Consider the following 22,019-nt stretch of genomic DNA (forward strand, 5'->3'; position numbering starts at 1 on the left):
TGCTAATATTTTGTAGGTCACAGAATGAGGATGACAAGTATATAGTGTAATAGTGCCACTTTCATCTCCTGTGCTTATAATAGATAGACATTTGGCATTGCCTCATGGAACCCAGCCACAGCTCAGCATCCTTTTCAACACCGCTCTCTAAGCAGCCACTACCAATTGATGAGAACTGGCGTATGAAATGAATTTTATTTGTCATCCCTGTTTTAGAAGACACAATTTTATAAAATAGTTAAACATCCTTAGGGGCTAAAAACTTAAACTTGGAATTCCAACATGATAGAGTGAAAATTCTGTATGAGGAGCCAGCTTGCTTTTGTTGCCTGTATTCTGTCTGATCTCCAAAAGAACTGAAGGGATTCCAAAAAAATGGAGAGAAGTGTATTCATGTAAAAAGAGAATACTCAATTGGAACCTAGTACTGAAGGTTTTAGCACCCTGACATTATGCTTGAGAATTCTATTCTAATAGAAGAATTGCAATCTTTTACCTAAATTGGTTGGCTAAGGCCACTTTTACAGTAAATGACTGATTAGGGGCAAATAAATTACAGTGTTACAGACATGATATAAAGCTAAGCAAGTTCACAATATCACTGCAATTTCTGTTGTCATCACTCTCATAAAAGATTCAGAATCCATTCACTTACTTCACAAAAATTAAAACTCTTTCCCAGTGAAAAACGGGGTAAGTGTTATTGTAGCTGTCCTGAGGCAGTTTCAGTAGGGTAACAGAAACATTTACAGGGTAACAGATTTTCCGGTGCAATGGCAATTTATTCAAATTAACCAAGAAAATATTACACCGCACAGATTACAATTTTCTATTGTAACTGTGTTCTTTAAAAATTCAAATCCAGCAAGATAACAACATCACCATTTCCATCTGGGCTGTCAATCTTGATTTTGCATATTCTAAATATTTTTAGAATGGCTAATGTCAGTATGTACTGATTTAATTGCCCATCCTCTCTTAACAGATAAGAGGCAAACAAGTATGGTACGCGGTTATTAGGACTTTGGTCAACTATAGGAGATATGTGTGCATTTTTTAACTCAAAATTTAGTATTAGAGCACAGAACATTTTTATTTGCATAGAGTCACAGCCTCTATATGCATATTTCTATTTCCAGAGTTCCTCGCACCTCTCCCTTTCTTATTTCTTTCTTCCCTCCCGTCCCACTAGCATACATGCACAAAAGAATTGAGGCTATTAACATTTTTTTTTTCTCTCTCTCCCTTTCACATCAGATGCAACTCCAGTAGTACCTTCTCGGGCAGCAACTCCAAGATCAGTAAGAAATAAGTCTCATGAAGGAATTACAAATTCTGTAATGCCTGAATGTAAACATCCTTTCAAGTTAATGATTGGATCATCGAATGCCATGGGAAGGTTGTACGTACAGGAACTGCCTGGGAGCCAGCAACAAGAACTCCACCCCATCTACCCCCGGCAGAGATTGGGCAGCAGTGAACATGGACAGAAGTCTCCATTCCGTGGCAGCCATGGAGGCCTGCCCAGCCCAGCGTCATCAGGATCCCAGATATATGGAGATGGCTCAATCTCTCCAAGGACTGACTCACTTGGAAGCCCTGATGTTTTCACAAGAAATAATCCTGGTTTTCATGGAGCTCCCAATTCTAGTCCTATTCACCTGAATAGGACTCCACTTTCTCCACCTTCAGTAATGCTACATGGTTCTCCTGTACACTCGTCCTGTGCAATGGCTGGAAGGACTAATATACCTCTTTCCCCAACCTTGACTACAAAGAGTCCAGTAATGAAAAAACCAATGTGTAATTTTTCAACTAATATGGAAATACCACGAGCAATGTTCCACCACAAACCACCCCAAGGCCCACCACCCCCTCCTCCACCTCCTTGTGCTCTTCAGAAAAAGCCATTAACGTCTGAGAAAGATCCACTTGGCATTCTTGACCCTATTCCTAGTAAACCAGTGAATCAGAACCCTGTTATCATTAATACAACCAATTTCCATTCAAATGTCCACTCTCAGGTACCTGTGATGAATGTAAGCATGCCTCCTGCTGTCGTTCCTTTGCCAAGCAATCTCCCTTTGCCAACTGTAAAACCTGGTCACATGAATCACGGGAGTCATGTACAAAGAGTTCAGCATTCAGCTTCAACCTCCCTGTCCCCTTCTCCAGTGACATCCCCAGTGCACATGATGGGGACTGGAATTGGAAGGATTGAGGCATCCCCCCAAAGATCACGTTCATCTTCCACGTCATCAGATCATGGAAATTTCATGATGCCACCTATAGGACCCCAGGCCACTTGTAGTGGCATTAAGGTTCCACCCAGGTCACCAAGGTCAACAATAGGGTCCCCAAGACCATCAATGCCATCAAGCCCTTCTACCAAGTCCGATGGATATCATCAATACAAGGATATCCCTAATTCATTAATTGCTGGAATGAGTAATGTACTAAATACCCCAGGCAGTGCAGGTTTCCCTACTGCATCTGCCGGAAGTGGTTCTGTAAAGAGTCAGCCTGGTCTGCTGGGAATGCCTTTAAATCAGATCTTGAACCAGCACAATGCTGCCTCCTTTCCAGCAAGTAGTTTACTCTCAGCAGCAGCCAAAGCACAGCTAGCAAATCAAAACAAACTGGCTGGTAACCACAGCAGCAGCAGTAGCAATTCTGGAGCTGTTGCCGGCAGTGGCAACCCGGAAGGACATAGCACTTTAAACACCATGTTCCCTCCTGCTGCCAACGTGCTTCTCCCAACAGGTGAAGGGCAAAGTGGCCGAGCAGCACTAAGAGATAAGCTGATGTCTCAGCAAAAAGACTCAATGCGGAAAAGGAAACAACCACCCACCACAGTGTTGAGCTTGCTCAGACAGTCTCAAGGGGATAGTTCTGCAGTTCCTAAACCTGGACCTGACTTGCTAAGGAAGCAGGGTCAGGGTTCGTTTCCCATCAGTTCAATGTCTCAATTACTACAGTCTATGAGTTGTCAAAGCTCTCACTTGAGTAGCAATAGTACCCCGGTGTGTGGGGGCTCAAACACTGCTTTGCCTTGCTCTGCTAACCAGCTGCATTTTACAGATCCCAGTATGAACTCCAGTGTTCTTCAGAATTCACTGACACAGAACATACCTTTAAGAGGGGAAGCCGTGCACTGCCACAATGCAAACACTAACTTTGTTCACAGTAACAGTCCAGTCCCAAACCACCATCTTGCAGGTTTAATAAATCAGATTCAGGCTAGCGGGAACTGTGGGATGCTCAGTCAGTCGGGCATGGCTTTAGGAAATTCATTACATCCCAACCCACCTCAGTCAAGAATTTCAACGTCCTCCACTCCAGTGATACCAAACAGCATTGTTAGCAGCTATAATCAAACAAGTTCTGAAGCAGGTATGGTTTTATTAGAAAAAAGTACCCAAAGGTACTAAACTTTTCTACGTTTTTTTAAATTTGTACCAAAATATTTATTATGATAAGAGATGATCCTTTCCCCCATTGCGAAATTCTCATCATTTCTTTAGTATTTATAATTTTATTTACAGAACTCTAGGTATTTGTCTATTAGGAAAAATGACAGCCAAGGGGATTCCATGTGTTTCCGTTATTTGTTGTCAATCTGTGTCACTTTGAGCATTGTTTGACTTTCAGTTGGTTAGATAATCATTGGACTTTAAACTGCAAAAGAAGCCATAGAAGGCAGGGTTTCCTGGTTCGAGAGACATGTACTTGGCCTATGCCGATATAAAAGCCGTTTTCTCTAGCTTTTGCTTGTATTCAAGTAAATGAAGCTCATCTTGGAAAACCGAAAAAGGCAAAAATAAATGGATTTTTTTTTCTTGCTGCTGACCAGAAATAGGTGAATGGATAGGAAAAGGTAATAAGAAGTTGTATGAAGTAGAAAGCCATCTTTTAATGTTTTCTTATCCTAGTTTGCTATTCTTTACTATTATTTGCTTGAGAACATTGAAAAATGGATATTGGCTACTCCCTTTAAAAATAATAATAATAATAATTTAAGTTTTCTAATAAAAAAGGCTTGAAAACATGATTTCCAGAATTTTTTATCTTGAAATTATTTTAGAATTTTTCTTCTAGAACTGAACCATAATTTTTATCACTGACATTAAGGTTTTGAACTCAAATTTATTGTTATCTCTTCATCCACTATTCATGAAGGAGACAGACTTATTTAAAAGTAGGCACATTAGAAAAAAGAACTATGTTGTGTGCAATAGAGTCCCCCAAAATGTTAGAAAGAAACTGTAAAGAAGCAGTAAAGAAGTCATTGAGGCGTCAGAAAACTTGACCCTAAAATAAAAACATTAGAGGTTACACCCAAAACCCAACACTAATGATTTGAGAGCTTTGTGAGAAATGACAGGAGGAAATAAAAGGCAATTTTAGAGATAATATTAATTCAAATATGAAAACAGCGGGCTTTGAAAACCAGATTGCTGCTAGAAATGAGAAAACTGCTGAGGCTTTTAATAATAAGCTGTTGTATAGATATGTATAGAGGGTATTATACCACCATCCTGGAAAAGCATTAGAGCCTCCATATCTTTTGTTGCTGATTTAAAATCAAATGTTTTCCTCCCTAGTGTTGCCACTTATACCTGCCATCCTCCACAACTTGTGTTATATGTTCTGTTTTGATGTTAGTATTTAATGAAGAACTGTTCAATGACCTCGTGTTAAAAGACTATAAGGTTTAGAAGATATTTTAAATGATTAGTACCCTCTTGATATTCTTAGTCTAAGAAATCTCACAAAACTACATTTTTTTTATGTGTTTAACAGGATGTTTATGCCATAAGGTGCTTCCAGTTTTTCCCAGGCTCGTCTTCATTTTTAGATAATTCTATACAAATGAAAATTTAATCTTATGCATTTAGTACTTCAAAGTTACATGAAGTCAATACCTATTTTAAAAAACACCTTATTTATTGAGCATACCTTCAATCATTTAGATGAGACAGCGTTAGTCTCATCGTATTATGTCTTTAAATTTTGATACCTCTTACCTCAACTTATTTTGTTTCAGGTCTAAATTCATAGGTGCAAAGTGTATGCATTTTTTTCATGATGTAATTCATTTACCATGGAATAGACCAGCATTTATTTATATTCGTTTCTTCCGATTGTCAAGTTTAGACTTATTTTATGTAGCCTTGTTCATTTTTTTTTTCTTGCTTCATACATTTCTGTAAAACATCTGACCTGGATTGCCAGTGCTGGGGTGTCAAAACACACAAGTTGAAAATGTATTAATGTAAGTGTTAGCATATCAAATAGCTAGACAAAATATCTAATAATGATATGGATGTGGCCAACCATGTGTAAGCTAACAAGAAGCATATGCTTAATAGAAGTGTAGGTCAGTAAGAATTTTAAAAATATAAAACCTAATAAAATTAAACTCTAATTAGTGTACTTAGGTCTGATGTGCAGCTGGTTATGAAAATGGATAGATTTACTAATTAATGTAACTCGTTGATAAACTAAATATTGAAGAGGTTTCTAATGTCACTTTTCTTTTTTTGATGTATAGTCAACTATGACAACTGAGTACTGTCACTGTAATTGCCTAGCCTAAATATCCATTTACACTGACATTTTTTCACCGATCAAGTAATCACATAGCACGAAGGTTGGCATTCAGAGTGAAACAACAGATGACAGTCCCAGCTCTCCCTATAAGTGTTGCTAGATATTCCGAGCATACCAGTTAGACATTAGAAGAAAAACACATTTATTCTTAAAAAGTTTATTAGACCTATCATTGAGTACCGATTTTGTGCCAGGTGATTTACCTATATTATTTCTAATTTGTACAGCTCTCCAAAGTAGAAGACTTTGTTGTCCCTATTTTACAGATGAGGAAACTGAGCCTCCAAGAACATAAATAACTGCCCAGGATCGCACATAATTGAATCAGGATTTGAACTCAGGTTCATCTAATTCTAAAATCCATTTTCTTCCCAGCTGCATAAGTTCCTTTGTCTGAAACATTTAGTGATTAAAAATATTTTTCCAGTTTCAAAATCTTTTTAAAATGTGAAACAGATAATGAATTGAAGCGCATTGATGTATGTTAGAAGCCACATTTGTAAACTTTTGATGCACTTTCACCAACAAAAGTCAATTCTTTTTGCCTCCTATTTTTAGGCTCTGATATCATAGTAGTTTTTTTTTTTTATCATAGTGCACAATGATTAGAATGTTTGTGTCAATGCAGATGAAATGTCCAGAATGTAAAGAGAGTTGCCCCTCACTTTTGAATCCCATCAGGTAACCTTTGTTTAATTAATTGGTATCACCTCACTTACTCAGATAAGAGTGGGTTTTGTCAACAGACCTTTGATATGCAGATGCTGGTCATGCCATTCCAAGCGTGATGGAGAAGCTGAAAGAGACCCACAGGTAGTATGGTCCAATTCTACCCTGTCTTTCAAAGATAAAGCTACTGGGCCCAAAAGGGTCTGTAACTGTGGTTACAGAGCCTGGACAGAACTCCAGGGACCTTCTGCCCAATCCAGTACCTTTTTTCTACTTTCCTTAGGAGAAGCTCCAAAATAATATTACATGAGACGTTACTTAAGATGAGAAATCACTTGCTCTGAAAACACTTAATTTGATTGATAATTTGTTTTCAAAAACCTCTTTTAAAGAGAGTTTTCCCGTGATAAACAACTCAGATACTGATTTTTAGGCCTATATGTGAATTCCGTAGGACACATTTTAAATGTATTGTAATCCAAGTATGGAACTGGAGGCAAAGATAGTAACAAAGTGAGATAAAAGATGAGATTCTTAGAAAACCTTTCTAAAATAACGAATATACGAGATTTTTTTTTTTTAATTCTATTTGGTGTTTTCAAACTGCCAGTCCACTAAAGCTCTCTAAACACTTTGCATCATAAAGTTTACAGATTTTAGTACTGACCAGTAGGATATTTGATGACATTCCTCAAGTTATAAAGGAATGCTCTAATGGCTCTGGTCGCCAGACCCCAAAGTTCCGGGCTTTTAGGCCAAACACTCAAACTGCTAAATGCAGGTATGTTCTGGAAATCCGTCTGTAATATACATTTAAAACAACTTGCAGTTTTTGAAGAGAGACAAATTTCAGTGTTTAAGTGGCTCCAGCACATGTCCTGTGCTGTTCTAGTTTGGGAAGGAATCCAAAATCAAGCACCTTTGCTGGCAAACTGCATCAGACCCAGACATCCCTGGGCCTCTTGACTGCTGCCCGCCTGCTGACTCTGTAACAGAAACACTGCCGGTAACCCAGGCTTCTGCAGAGGACTTGAGCCTTGCCAATCTCCACTCCACAACCCATCCCTTCTGCAGCCTTGCAGTTTTTCACAGTTTTTCACATTTTTCAAAGAAAAAAGATTTAAACCATGCTGCTGATCAACAACTGACCCCTGTTGTTGTTAGGTGCCTTCAAGTTGATTTCAGCTCACAGCACTCCATGAGCCAGAGTAGAACTGCCCTGTAGGGTTTTCTTGGCTGTAACCTTTACAGAAGCAGATCACCAAGCTTTGCTCCTGCAGAGCTGCTGGGTGGGGTCGAACTGCTAACCTTTTGGTTAGCAGCTGAACACAAGTGACCCCTACCCTCTTCCAATATGTAAGATCATTAAATACAATTTAACTTTTTTATTTTAAAATGCTTTTTTATACTTTCTTTTTTTTTCTAATAAAAAGCATTTAATCAACTCCTACTAGCACATGAAAATATAATCCCGTGAAGGGGCAGAGTATGGGTGTGTACTAGAAGAAAAAATAATTAAAACATTTATTTGCCTTAACTCTTAAATATATACATTGACTAACAGGAATATAAATAAACCTATGAATAAATATATGTTTATGGATATTTATACTTTTTTTTTTTTAAAACTGTGGAAAAGAAAATATTTTCTTTCAGCACAAAATGCATTTGATTGAAACTCAGGATAGCCATTGATATGGTAGGTATAAGAATATGAAATAGGGAGACCACAGAAGAATACTGTGGGTAAAAGACTGCAAAGTAATGAGCTTTTTTTTTCCCCCCTATGGATTAACCACATTCAAACCTGTATTAGGTTTAATACACTGGGAACATGACAATAAAGAAAGGGAAGTTGCCATTCCTTACATTTCCTAATGAGACTACAGATGCAGAAAGATTACAGGATGACCATGATCAAGGGTAGGTTGTACTATACAGATTAGCCCTCACAGGATATGGGGAGTTTGTTGAAGAGTGATCTTGCAATCTTATATAGACTAATACAGAGTGAAGAAAGATGTAGAGGTTCCTTGAAGGTCGTGACTGAATATGTAGTAGTAACTATTGAAACTTTTTCCGCCTAAAATTTTAAATGCCCAGATTTCAGCCCCAGTTGATGCAGAAGGCTTCTAGGTGAGAGGTTTCCCTCTGCTCTTGTTTCTAAACCAGACACCAAAACTGAATTTCCCCACAATATTAAATTCTTGGTTGTGTGATAAAAATCTACATCTATCCTTTTCATTAAATTTTTGCAAAGTGAGCCATTTCTTCTTTGCCGTAAGACATTTTTATTATTACAGACAATGTCTTGCTGTTTAAAAAGTTTTCCTGATTTCAGGGTTACACCACTTACTTTGTTTATGGATTCCAGGTTTAATGTTTCCTTGTGTACAAAAAAAAGTTAAATTATGTTTAATTTTAGACATTGAATCTGTGTAATCAAGGTCATAACAGAACTCAGAAGTGGTGTAATGTTTGGTGATTCAATGACCTGTTTTGTAACTTTCAAGAAACAAATTGCCCCAGTGTGTAAACTGGGAGAATTTTATTCTGTTCCAACACACTAAACCAATACTCTTATAAAGTAACTAGAAACCCTTCAGTTCTCTGGGAGATAAGGAACCCTGGTGGTGCAGTGGTTAAGTGCTCGCTGCTAACCTAAAGGTTGATGGTTCAAACCCATCAGCCGATCCACGGGAGAAAGATGTGGCAGTCTGCTTCCACTAAGATTACAACCTTGGAAACCCTATGGGACAGTTCTACCCTGTCATGTAAGGTCACTGTGAGTTAGAATCGACTCGAAGGCAATGGATTTGGTTTGGTTTTTGTCTAGGAGATAACCTAAGCCATTATCCTCTAAAATCAAGTGGTCAGAAACATTTAAGCAACTTCTAAAATTAACATTAATGTCACAAAAAATTGACTCATTAAAAATAATGTTAAAAATATTTCTGTGGTTTATCAAAATGGATTTCATTTCCACATGCATATAGCACTAAATAAATTATAATTTTCTTACTTTCTAAGAACTTACAGCAAACAACATTAATGCCAACCAAGCAAGGGGAAAAAATTATTTTCTAAGAGGTACAAAAAAAAATACGTATTGCAAATTCAAGGTAACAACTCACCTTTTTACAGATTAAAGTGGAACTAGCCAACAGAACTCTGAGTTGTCGCTGAGGTACTTCTGGGGTTGGAGCTAGTCCACAGAAGTTTGGAATATCTGTCCAAGACCCATGATACAGGTACAAGGACAGAGTATTCATCACAGGTATCCCAGAGTAGGGCCCCTGTGCTGCACGGCTCCACAGGGGTATCTTTCACACTGTAGTCTGATAAATGTGCTCTCTGGGCACAACTCCATAGACTACTCCCAATGGAATCAAGCAACTCTAGAGGTCTGGTGCTAAAGCAGTGTTTTTCAAACTATTTTTTACTTCTTCCCACAGTAAGAAATTAACTTACATTATAATATAGTTAGACATACACATTTTTATTGTATAACTGAAATAAAAGTTTTGTGAAAAATACTTATTATATGCGATTCACTCTGGTATTTTCTATCCCATTTTGTCTTTTTTTTTTTTTTTTTAATGACAGTCATAACCCACTGAAATGATTTTATCATCTGGTAACAGATCATGACCCAAGACTTATAAATATAAATAACAGAAACCGTTTGCAAAAAATAATACCCTGGGTGTGCAATGTACTGTATATTTTATATTCTATTTAGTTTATTTAAAAAATACTGGTTGAGGCTTACTAAATTGACTTCACAGTTGCCTAATAGGTCTGAACACTGTCTTGGAATATTCATGAGGTAATTCAGCGACTATTAGAATAGGCACTCTTCTGTTGTTAGCCAATTCTGACCTACAGCAACCGTATATAGGACAGAACGAAACACTGCCCAATCCTGCCCCATCCTCACGATCACTGAGCTGTGGTTGAGCCCATTGTGGCAGCCACTGTGTCAGTCCATCTTGTTGAGGGTCTTCCTCTCTTTCAGTGACCCTCCACTTTACCAAGCGTGATGTCTTTGTCCAGGAGCTGGTCTCTCCTGATAACATGTCCAAAGTATGTGAGATGATGTCCAAAGTATGTGAGATGAAGTCTTGCCATCCTGGCTTCAAAGAGCATTCTGGCTGTACTTCTTCCAAACCAGCTTTGTTCATTCTTCTGACTGTCACGGTATATTCAATATTCTTTGCCAACATCATATTTCAGTGGTATCAGTCCTTCAGTCTTCCCTTATTCATTGTCCAGCTTTTGCATGTATATGAGGTGACTGAAAATACCATGGCTTCGGTCAGGCATACCTTAGTCCTCAAAGTGACATCTTTGCTTTTTAACAATTTAAAAAGGCCCTTTGAAGCAGGTTTCACCAAAGCAATATGCTGATTTCTTGACTGCTGCTTCCGTGAGCATTGATTGTGGATCCGATTAAAACATTTGACAGCTTCAATATTTCTGATTATCATGATGTTGCTTATTGGTCCAATCGTGAGGATTTTTGTTTTCTTTTATGTTGAAGTGTAATCCCTATAGTCTTTGATCTTCACTGAGAAGTGTTTCAAGTCCTCTTTGCTTTCAGCAATGAAGGTTGTGTCACCTGCATATTGCAGGTTGTTAATGAGTTTTCCTCCAGTCCTGATGTCATGTTCTTCATATTGTCCAGCTTCTCAGATTATTTGCTCAGCATACAGTTTGAATAAGTATGGTGAAAGGATACAAGCCTGACACCTTTCCTGACTTTAAATCACGCAGCATCCTCTTGTTCTGTTTAAACGACTGCCTCTTGGTCTGTGTACAGGTTCCTCACGAGCACAATTAAGTGTTCTGGAATTCCTATTCTTGCAATGTTATCCATAATTTGTTGTGATCCACACAGTTGAATATCTTTGCGCAGTCAATAAAATATGGTTAAACATCTTTCTGCTATTCTCTGCTTTCAGCCTAGATCCATCTCACATCAGCAATGATACCCCTGTTCCACGTCCTCTTCTGAATCCAGCTTAGAATTTTTGGCAGTTCCCAGTTGATGTAGTTCTGCGACTGCTTTTGAATTATCTTCAGTGGAATTTTATTTGCGTATTATGTTAATGATACTGTTGGATCCCTGTTTTTGGAATGGGCACAAATGCGATCTGTTCCAGTCAGTTGTCCAGGAAGCTGTCGTCCAAACTTCTTGGCATAGATGAGTGGGCACCTCCAGCCCCGCATCCATTTGTTGAAGCATCTCAATTGGTAGTCTGTCAATCCTGGAGCCTTGTTTTTCACCAGTGCTTTTAGTGCAGCCTGGACTTGTTTTCTTCAGTACCAACAGTTCTTGATTATGTTACCTCCTGAAATGGTTAAACTTTGACCAATTTTTTTTGGTATACTGACTCTGTGTATTCCATCTTCTTTTGATGCTTCCTGCGTCATTCAATATTTTGCCCATAGGTTCCTTCAGTATTGCAACTCGATGCTTGAATTTTTTCTTCAGTTCTTTTAGCTTGAGAAATGCTGAGCGTGTTCTTCCCTTTTGGTTTTCGAACTCCAGGTCTTTGTACATTTCATTATAATACATTGTCTTCTCGAGCTGTCCTTCGAAATCTTCTGTTAAGCTTTTTCACTTCATCATTTCTTCCATTTGTTTTAGCTGCTCTACATTCAAGAGCAAGCTTCAGAGTCTCTTCTAAAATCCGTTTTGGTCTTTCCTTTCTTTCCTGCCTTTTTAATGACCTTTTGCTTTCTTCACATATGATGCCCTTAATGTCATCCTACAACTCATCTGGTCTTCGGTCATTAGCATTCAGTTCTTCAAATCTATTTTTGAGGTGGTCTCTGAATTCAGGTACGATATAGTCAAAGTTGTATTTTGGCTCTGGTGGACTTGTTTTAATTTTCTTCAGCTTCAACTTGAACTTGCATATGAGCAGTTAATAGTCTGTTCCGAAGTCAGACCCTGGCCTTGTTCTGACTGTTAATGATATGGAGCTTCTTCATAGTCTCTTTCCACAGATATAGCCTCTTTGATTCCTGTGTATTCTATTCAGTGAGATCCATGTGTGTAGCTGCCATTTATGTTGCTGAAAAATGTATTTGCAATGAAGAAGTCGTTGGCCTTGCAAATTTCTATCATGTGATCTCTGGCGTCGTTTCTATCATGAAAGCCATGTTTTCCAACTACCAATCCTTATTGTTTGTTTTCTAGCACTGCAGATAAAAAAGTCAGCAATGGAAGGCCACAAAGTTAACCATAGTAACAATCTAGAAATTCGTCTTTTTCTGCTCATTAAACAAAAAGACTTCAAATTGGAATATTACTGACGCGTTTTAACCATTACTTTAGTGCATGTTTAAAGAACATCAATCCTACCAATCAAGAGACTTCTTTTTTCAAGATTTGTTTCCTCACAATAAATATTAAGAAAAATATGATAAAAGAAATTTTTTTAATACTTCACTACTTGAATCAACAGTGAAAAATCTCAAGCATTTTTATTCCAGCTATTTTCAGAATAATTCTATGTATTATAATGGAAACAGCATGATCAGTAGCAAAAAGAAAAATCATGTCTCTTTTTTTCTGACTCCATTGCTACCATAAGACTAACCTCCTTGACAAGTCATAACAGCTCAGAAATCCCGTTCCAAAATTCCAGCTGCATCCCTTCCAAGTAGTCTCTATTTGTGCCCAAGGCTTCCTCTCTATTAATGATCAAGAATGGAATTTAGGAATTTATACCAGCATCCAAAGCAAGGAGATAAAGATTGGTATGTTTTTGTAAATACACGTTACTATGACCTCTTTCTAAGGCTTTAAGAAAATAACGTCTTTTTGGAAGATCTAGACATCTCATAAAAATTATCTTTCAATTATTTTTTTAAAGTAATCCTTTAAATATAGAGGAGAAAGTTTTGCTATTTCCATCAGAACGAAAAGGGAATTATATTTATTAGACTTGAATCGGTTATGATATTTTCTCTTGCCTCTAGAAGCATTCATTTTTATTAAGGATTACCATTGACCCTGTTTGCAATTAAAGTACACTTGCCAAAGCAAATGATAAAGGTCAAAAATGGTGAACGATTACCTTCTATATGACTCATTTCTTGGGTTCTTGGATTTCATGGATAAAAATCAGTATTTGGGGCATATCAACTTAGAAGTTTTCTTGAATAAAGTAGTGTTCATTCAAAGTTGGAGATACAGATCAAACTGGTAAGACATTTTAAGAACACATTGTTAGTCTATTCTCATATATGTACAAAAACACTGTAATAATATTAATATTTAAGAACCAGCAATATAAGGGTTCAGTATGGTATGAACAATGACTTTTCTCAAGGAATATTGATGACCAGGAAGAAGAGAAATAAATCTAAAGAGTTACACACTACCCTTGTTTTGAAGAACAATTTTAAAATAAGATGAAACATCTAAAGACTTAAATTACTAACAGGAAAATATCCTATAAAGTGTTACTGATGCTTTTCTGTACACAACCACACCGTAAGTTTATATGTCTGTGTAAAAAGTACTGTTTAAATCTGGAAAACTACCCCACTGGGTAAGCTATCACGTCGTTTCCTCATTCAAGTAGGCCATCTCAATCTCTGATTGGAAGTCCAGGCACATGATCCCTCGCCAGAAAAATTTTTTTGAGTGACTTTCCAGCCTTCTTTAAAAGCAACAGAGACACTGAGAAAAAGAAATTATGCCAATTCATGGTGCTTCTGACTTGTGTGAAATAATCATTTTTTTCCAATTAAAGGACTTCTCCAACTTACTAACTTGTTCCAGGCTCCCAGCTCCCTTTTGGTTATAACTGCTAAATGCTTAATGAATAATTTGCTTTTTAAAAAACTCCTAGCAACTGTCCCTTTTATTTGATTAAGCACAAAACATCTTGGCTGCAAAAAAAAAAAAAAATTCAATTTTAACAAAATATATTTTTTCCTAGCTGTTTGAACAGATCTTAAGGTCTTTTATGCAGAGCTATGAAGTAGGTTCACCAGGGAGTGACTGTTCAAGATTAGGGGCTTCAGAAATAAGCAACCTCCAGTTTCTCCCCCAGCTGTACAAATTCATACAAATTCAGGGCTTATCTCTGTTAATGGCCCCAAGCATAAATGAATGATTCGAAGAACTCATAGAGTACTTTGTGGTGAACCTCTCCCTCTCTGTAAGGTGATTGAAACCCCTCGGAATTCCTGGGAGCCTTCTCAAGTAACATCTCTTCTTCCAGCCATGATCTCCTTTCCAGTGTCCTTCATCTCCTGGCATTGGGCTGAGATACTGAAGTGTTTCATTCTTCTCCACAGATGTTTCTCCCTTTCTACACACATACACACACACACACTTGGAATCAAATCATCTGATCTCTAGAAGTTGAGTACAAGTTTTATGATTTTCTTAATAGATTCGTTCAACTAACAAACAGTTTTTGAATGCAAACCACGTGTCAGAAACCATATTAGGTCTTGGAAATACAAATGGAAATAAGAAATGACCCTTACTTTTAGTGGTTTAGAAAGCTAATTTCAAGTTTTTTCATGGCTTCACTGTGGCAGCAGGTTTGACTATGGGGTGGGGATGGGGGAAGTGGGAAAGCAGTGCACAATATTTTCAGTCATACTTCTTTGCTTGGGGAAACAGGACCTTGCTATCCTTTCATACGCTTTACTATCTTTTTTTTTTTTTTAATCGCTTTGCTTCTACTTAGAAGCCCTTTCTATCTCCTTTTCATCTTAAATCCCAGATCAAATGTTACCACTTCGCAATTTTCCTTGACACCTTCAATTATGTAATTGTCCCCTTGGTACATGCCTGTGTTAGCATACTGCATTATAGTTACATGAGCTAAAATATGAGAAGAGCTTTAAAGTTACCTGGCTTATAGAAAGCTCTCAATAAGTATGTATTTGAGAGAGAAAAAGAGGGAGAGGGAGATTTAAGCATTTATCACTTTGTCTAAACAATGAGTTTGTGCAAGAAAAGGCAGTGGTTTTTCATATTTGTACCAGCACTTGTAGACCGCTGTCTAGCAGAGTATACCTGTTTGTTGAGTTGATTTGTGTGAAAATTAGAGAAAATGAAAAACAGGCTTTAATCCACATATTACCTTAAGTGAGCTTGTGGATTTGCCTCCTTGTTTGTACGGCAAAAATATACCAGAACAACTATTTTCTTTATCATCACTCCTCAAGAATATTTAGATGGAGAACTTTTTTAAAAATAGTGTTATCACAAAATGGCTACTTCCTTGAATCCTAAATATAGATGCTTGTCTGTTGCAAATGAAAGATAATAAAAAAGTAATAACCTCTAAGGAAAACCGTCATCTGCAAAGACTTGCCATGTACACACTAGAGCGTTTTAAAAATGTGCTCTGATTGTGTTTAGGGAAATGGTGATCTGTACATTTAAATATGTCATTATTATTTAACAGATAGGAAAAATGCCAGTGATAGTGATTACTAGTAAATAAGACTTTTTATTAGCTCATTTAAAAAGATGGTTTTTGAATGCAAATAAATGCACAATACCTATTTATGGAGATAGCAAGATTTGAAAAGCAATGAAATGTTTAAGGTGTTGATTGTTTTATAACAAAATCAGGATTAATATTTAAAGAATTGTATACCATATGCCTACTTCAGCATTTGGTATGTCTTCTTACCCTGCTCTTTGTGAACATAGTCATTATTTCATGATAATATTTCATAAATATTTATATATTTTCAAAGATAGTTTTTTTTTTTTAATCTCATTCTTTAAATGAAATGCTGAGAGCTCATTTAAAAAAAAAAAAAAGCACACCATGACAGCTGGGAAAAATTACAAAGCCTTTTTTTTTTTTTGCTATAGAGATACTCTATAAGGCATGTTGAATATTCTGATTTATACTTACATACCCTTACTGCTATTATCACACTACCACTACGAATTACGACTACTAATGACAACAATAACAATGATCACGGTAACTCCTTTTATTTGTATAGACTTCCACATTACAAACCTTTCACTTCTGTATTTTCAATTTCCACAATCATGCCAATGGTGGAATTTTTCCTAAGGAAAAAATTCAAAGGAGGAAAAACATGCAGGAAGATATTCATCCCTGCGTTATATACAATGACGAAAAAATCAAAAATATAAATGCCAGACTAATTCAATAAATATGGTTAATCCGTATGTCACAAGGTTAAAAATACAAATGCAAAGTCAAAAAGGAAGATGTTGGTGTTATTCTGTTAGGTGAAAACAAGAAGAATGTAAAATTATATTTGTACTATCATCACAACTGAAAAAAATGTGCATGTATTTGGACAAGGTCTCAAGAGTAACATGGACAAATATAGTTTGTTATGATGGTATAGCCTAACAGCATATTGTTTGAATGATTTTAGATTTTCAGTGACACCACAGTTGTTCATCTTGTTATATATATGTTTAAGTGTAAAAATTAATTGAATGCATATTTTTATAATAATAAAATATTTGTCAAATGCATGTATTACATAAAATAATGCATCTCTTTGGAGGGAAGACCTTTTATGAAAAATGATTGTTGTTAATTCCATCTCATCAATTCCAACTCATGATGACCCCATGTGTGCCCAGTAGAACTGCTCCATAGGGTTTTCAAGGCTGTGATCTTTCAGAAGCAGATCGCCAGGCATGTCTTCCAAGACACCACCTTGAACCACCAACCTTTCAGCTAGTAAGGGAGCAACTAACCATTTGTGCCACCAGGGATGTCTTTTTAAGAGAGTGTGATTCTCACCCCCTCATTGTGCATCTGAATCCCAAAGGGAGATTCTAAAGAATACTGGGGCTCATGCTGCACCTCGAGAGGAGTTTCAACTGGCCTGGGGTAGAGTTCAGGCATTAGTATTTTTTAAAAGTTCTCCAGGTAACTCTGTTGTGCAGCTTGGGTTGCGAACCACTCAAACCACTGTAATAAACAATTGACATTTTGTATTTTCAAATATTAAATTCCTTGAATTTTCATTTCTAGCACAAGATTTTTAAGAATATAAGCTTTGTACTAAAACTTCACTAATTTGGATGAAGACTGGTATGATTTAAGGAATCATGAGTACAAAGTATCTTTATACTATCAGAGTGATGAAGATTTTAAAATAATGATAAATATAGTATTGGTGAGAGAAATGAGCTCTCATGCACTCTTTATAGGAATATAAATTGAATGTATATTGATCAACTTTGCTGAAGGCAGTTGAACAATATGTATCCAAAGCTTTTAATATATGTAAGGCTTTTGTCCCTGGAATTCCACTTTTAAGAGTTTATCCTTAGAAAATAATTGGGCCAACTGGCAAAGATGAGTTAATAAAAATATTTATCGTTGTGTTGCTTACAATAGTAAAAGATTGGAAGCAATCAAAATATCTACAACTGTGAATTGATTAAATTATGGCATATCCATACATGATACTAGTAAAACGGTTCTGCAGTTATATATGAGTTAACATAGAAAGATATTCACAATATGCTGATAAATAAAAAAGTTACAGAACAGTATTTATAGCATAATTTCATTTTTGTTTTAAAAATGGGTATATATTTTCAATATGCATATATATGTGTGCATATGCATATACATATCCATGGAAAAAGACCAAAAAGCTATATATCAAAATATTAGTAGTTGTTATCTGCACGATACTTTTTTTTTTCCACTTTTATGCATGTTCTAGTTTTGGTTTTAGTTGTTGTGTTTTTTGTTGTTGTCATCTTGTTTTTTCACTAAGAGCAGGTACTAGTTTTATAAAGACCAAAAACTTAAAAAAAAAAATTATTTTGAAGAAGGAAGCCTTGTTAGTTTTATCAATACCAATTTGAATGAACGAAAACACAGATTCCCCATCTTCACCCTGGCTGTGAAAAACAGGCTATTGTATAATCAGCAACAGTTATCTCTTAAAATGCTAAAGTTCTTAAATATATTTGTTTTCAAAGTAGGTTCAAAAGTATAAAGTTAAATTTGTCCTATCAACAGATGTCAAATCATCTCAGATTACAATTGACCTAGTTAAAACTGATGAAAGCGCCATGTAACTAATTCATTGAAATTGATCTCAATTCATTTGTATAGGGTGGTCTTCCTTAATATCCATAACTAATAAGTGTGGTTTTTTGTTGTTTTTTAGGCGGTTCAGGACCATCATCTTCCATAGCTATAGCTGGCACCAATCATCCTGCCATCACAAAGACAACATCTGTTCTTCAAGATGGCGTCATAGTCACCACTGCGGCTGGAAATCCACTGCAGAGTCAGCTGCCCATTGGGAGTGATTTTCCTTTTGTTGGCCAGGAGCACGCACTTCATTTTCCATCCAACAGCACGTCCAACAACCATCTTCCACACCCCTTGAACCCCAGCCTCCTCAATTCTCTACCTATCTCTTTGCCAGTGAATCAACAGCATCTCTTAAACCAGAATCTATTAAATATCCTCCAGCCTTCAGCAGGAGAAGGCAAGTCTGAGATCAACCTCCACCCTTTAGGTTTTTTCAACCCGAATGTAAACGCTGCTTTAGCTTTTCTCTCCGGTGACCTGGATGGGCAGGTATTACAGCCTGTTCACTTTCAGCTCTTAGCAGCCCTGCTTCAGAACCAAGCCCAAGCAGCTGCCATGCTTCCCCTGCCTTCTTTCAATCTGACCATCTCAGATCTTTTGCAACAGCAAAATACCCCTTTACCCTCATTAACACAGATGACAGCCCCACCAGACCATTTGCCAAGCAATCAGTCAGAGAACAGCCGAGCTGAGACCCTTTTAACCAGCCCCCTGGGGAATCCTTTACCAATCTTTGCAGGCAGTGACACTACTTTTAACCCCCTGTTCCTCCCAGCTGTCACTGGGGCCTCAGGATTAATGGCCTTGAATCCCCAGCTGTTGGGAGGTGTCCTGAACTCGGCATCGGCCAACACGGCTAATCATCCAGAGGTTTCCATAGCAACCTCCTCCCAGGCAACCACTACCACAACCACTACATCATCAGCAGTGGCAGCACTGACTGTCTCAACACTTGGTGGGACAGCAGTGGTGTCAATGGCAGAAACATTGCTGAATATATCTAATAATGCTGGGAATACACCTGGTCCAGCTAAACTCAACAGTAACTCTGTGGTGCCACAGCTACTTAACCCTCTACTGGGGACAGGTCTGCTTGGTAAGTTAAATATTTTCACAAATTTTTACAAAAGAAAAGTTTTTCTAATTCTATTTTCTCCTTTTTAAAAACTCCATTTTGTCACACTTTTTAAAAATGTTTTTGTTATGTCACAGCTTGCTTAAGGAACTAAATTTAATAACAACACCCACACACATTCATAGTTGCACAAACATGAGGGTAACTTTTTCCTTTTCCCCTATTCCAGCAATACTAAATATCATTTTAATCTGCTTTCTCTTACCTCCTAATTCTGATGCCACCTAAACCTAACCTACCCATCATTCTCTTAAGCCAAGTAGAGTCTTATTTTTCAAATAATAAAGCACAGGTACATCTAAAAAATAACTGTTTGATGTGAATTTTAGTTGGTGTGGCATCACAGGGTTAGTATGAGCAGCTGTACTGTGGATGGGAACGGTTTGAGGAAGTGTTTTCCAGGGGAACCCTACCTAAATAAACAAAACTAAATGCTTATCCAGGAAGATGAGAAGCAAAACATAAAAACATTCAAAGTTAAGACTTGACCAAGTTCAAGGAAGCAGATAGCCCCAGTAGCTGCTGCTAGAAGATTTCCTCAGATAGGGTTATTCTTTAGACCTTCGTGGCTTAAAAACAAAGTCATTCATGTAACTATCACAAAAAAGTTAGAAAGTAATGTCAAGCCTATTCAACAGACTGATGCAGGTAACCATATATATAAAATAAATTACAGGGATAGTGTCCTTAAAGGCTGGAAACTTGTCAAGGGTATCTTCAATATATTAAAAATTAAAATGGTATTTATGTTTCCTGTCTTTATGGACACCTTTATAACATAGTATAATTGCTTCTGGATGGCGTTGAAATCAATGAATTAAATCTAAAAAACATTCCAGATCTACAAATTTGAAGTTTCTGGACAGTTTCTATAACATTATCCTCAACATAATTTCAGTGTAGTTTTAAAATAATTTAAAATTTTAAATACAAATAATTATTAATGAACCTTACCTGATTGCATAATAAGCCTTATTAATGATTATGAAATTGAATTTAAATTTTACTTAAAAATATGACAAGCGTAAGCCAGGCACTTTCTATTGTACTTTTAGCTTTCTTTATAGTTTTAATTTTAGATGACCAACTTTTACTTCAGAACAAAATATACGTTTCTAACACAAATCTCTAAAATTCTTTGCTGGTATTTATTGATGATCGTGGCTTGAGAACTAAAATTTTTAAACAAGGCCTTATCAGGCCCACTCATTTTAATCATCTGGTCAAACACTTACACTTGCTAAAACATTTTAGGACTAATTTCAACCTTTAATTTTAGGTGCACTAATAATAATTTCAGAGTCATAAAACACTGAAGCGCAACATAAAAGGATTAGTTTGTGGATATATCAGTGACTAAGTAGTCTCTCCATGATATAAAATCAGAAAACTAACTATAAAAGAAAACTAAATGATAAAACTACTCTTTCCTTACCACTATGTAAAACTTCGAGGAGAAAAAAAAGAATTACCCACATAATTCTAGCTTTTAGTTTTTGTTTCAGGAATCCTCAGTTGCAAAGATAAGGCATAGGATCTCTGAAGAATCACACTGACTTATATTTTATGTTTTTCAAACTACAGGTGACATGTCCTCAATAAACAATATGAATAACCATCAACTGACTCATCTACAGTCGCTGTTAAACAACAATCAGATGTTCCCTCCAAATCAGCAACAGCAGCAGCTTCTCCAAGGGTACCAAAATCTCCAGGCATTTCAAGGACAGTCCGCAATTCCTTGTCCAGCAAACAATAACCCTATGGCATGTCTGTTTCAGAACTTCCAGGTACTCCTTCCCTGGGTTACTGTAGTAGAAAACGATGTCTGGGTTTGTTTAAACATTTAATTTGGGTAAAGGAGGCCATGAACCCTTTCTCCTCTACTTACTGTTGTTTCTGGATAATGAGCATTGTTAAACATTCCAGCCTTTTATGTGAAGGTTTTTATTTTGTCTGAAGAATCTCAGTGGTCCTTTGAAAGCTGTTGGTGAAAACTGATCATGTTACCCTCTTAAACCCTTTTGCAGTTTCCCATTGCTCCCATGACTCACATCCTTAGCATGTCCACGTAGCCTTGCACAGTCTGGCCCCTGGCCCCCTCTCCAGCCTCTGCTTTCACCACCGTCCCCCTACCTTCAGCCACATGGTCTTTCTTTATTTCTACAAACTGATTAAGATCCTGATCAACTACAGACCTAGACGGAGAGAGCAATACTAAATAAATATAAGAAGAAAACACAGAAGAATTTTTTTTATAAAAATGAAGTGGAGAAGGTTCTTTAAGCAAGATATAAAACCATGAACTCAAAAAGAAAAGGAATAGTAGGGTTGAATACATAAAACTTTTACATCTCTCTATGATAAAGGATATTCTATAAATATATATTTATATTTTATGATAAAGGATATTCTAAACACAGAAAAATGGCAACCTGGGAGAAACTATTTGCATAGCATGTAACAAAGAATTAACATCCATAATATAAACA

General features: G+C 36.6%; 1 protein-coding gene across 5 annotated transcripts in view; it reads left to right on the top strand.

The window, feature by feature from the left end:
- MBD5 (methyl-CpG binding domain protein 5) overlaps positions 1-22,019 on the top strand; it is a 150,772-nt gene that overhangs the window by 94,985 nt on the left and 33,768 nt on the right. For 3 of the 5 annotated variants that reach the window (XM_049887157.1, XM_049887159.1, XM_049887158.1), the window contains 3 exons: positions 1,258-3,393; positions 18,463-19,488; positions 21,112-21,317. In XM_049887157.1, the coding sequence (XP_049743114.1) occupies positions 1,258-3,393; positions 18,463-19,488; positions 21,112-21,317 (3,368 nt within the window). The remainder of the gene's footprint in view (positions 1-1,257; positions 3,394-18,462; positions 19,489-21,111; positions 21,318-22,019) is intronic. The other 2 variants (XM_049887160.1, XM_049887161.1) reach the window with 1 other exon arrangement.

The sequence above is a fragment of the Elephas maximus genome, chromosome 6 (genome assembly GCF_024166365.1).
Source record: "Elephas maximus indicus isolate mEleMax1 chromosome 6, mEleMax1 primary haplotype, whole genome shotgun sequence".
In the NCBI taxonomy this organism is placed as follows: Eukaryota; Metazoa; Chordata; class Mammalia; order Proboscidea; family Elephantidae; genus Elephas; species Elephas maximus.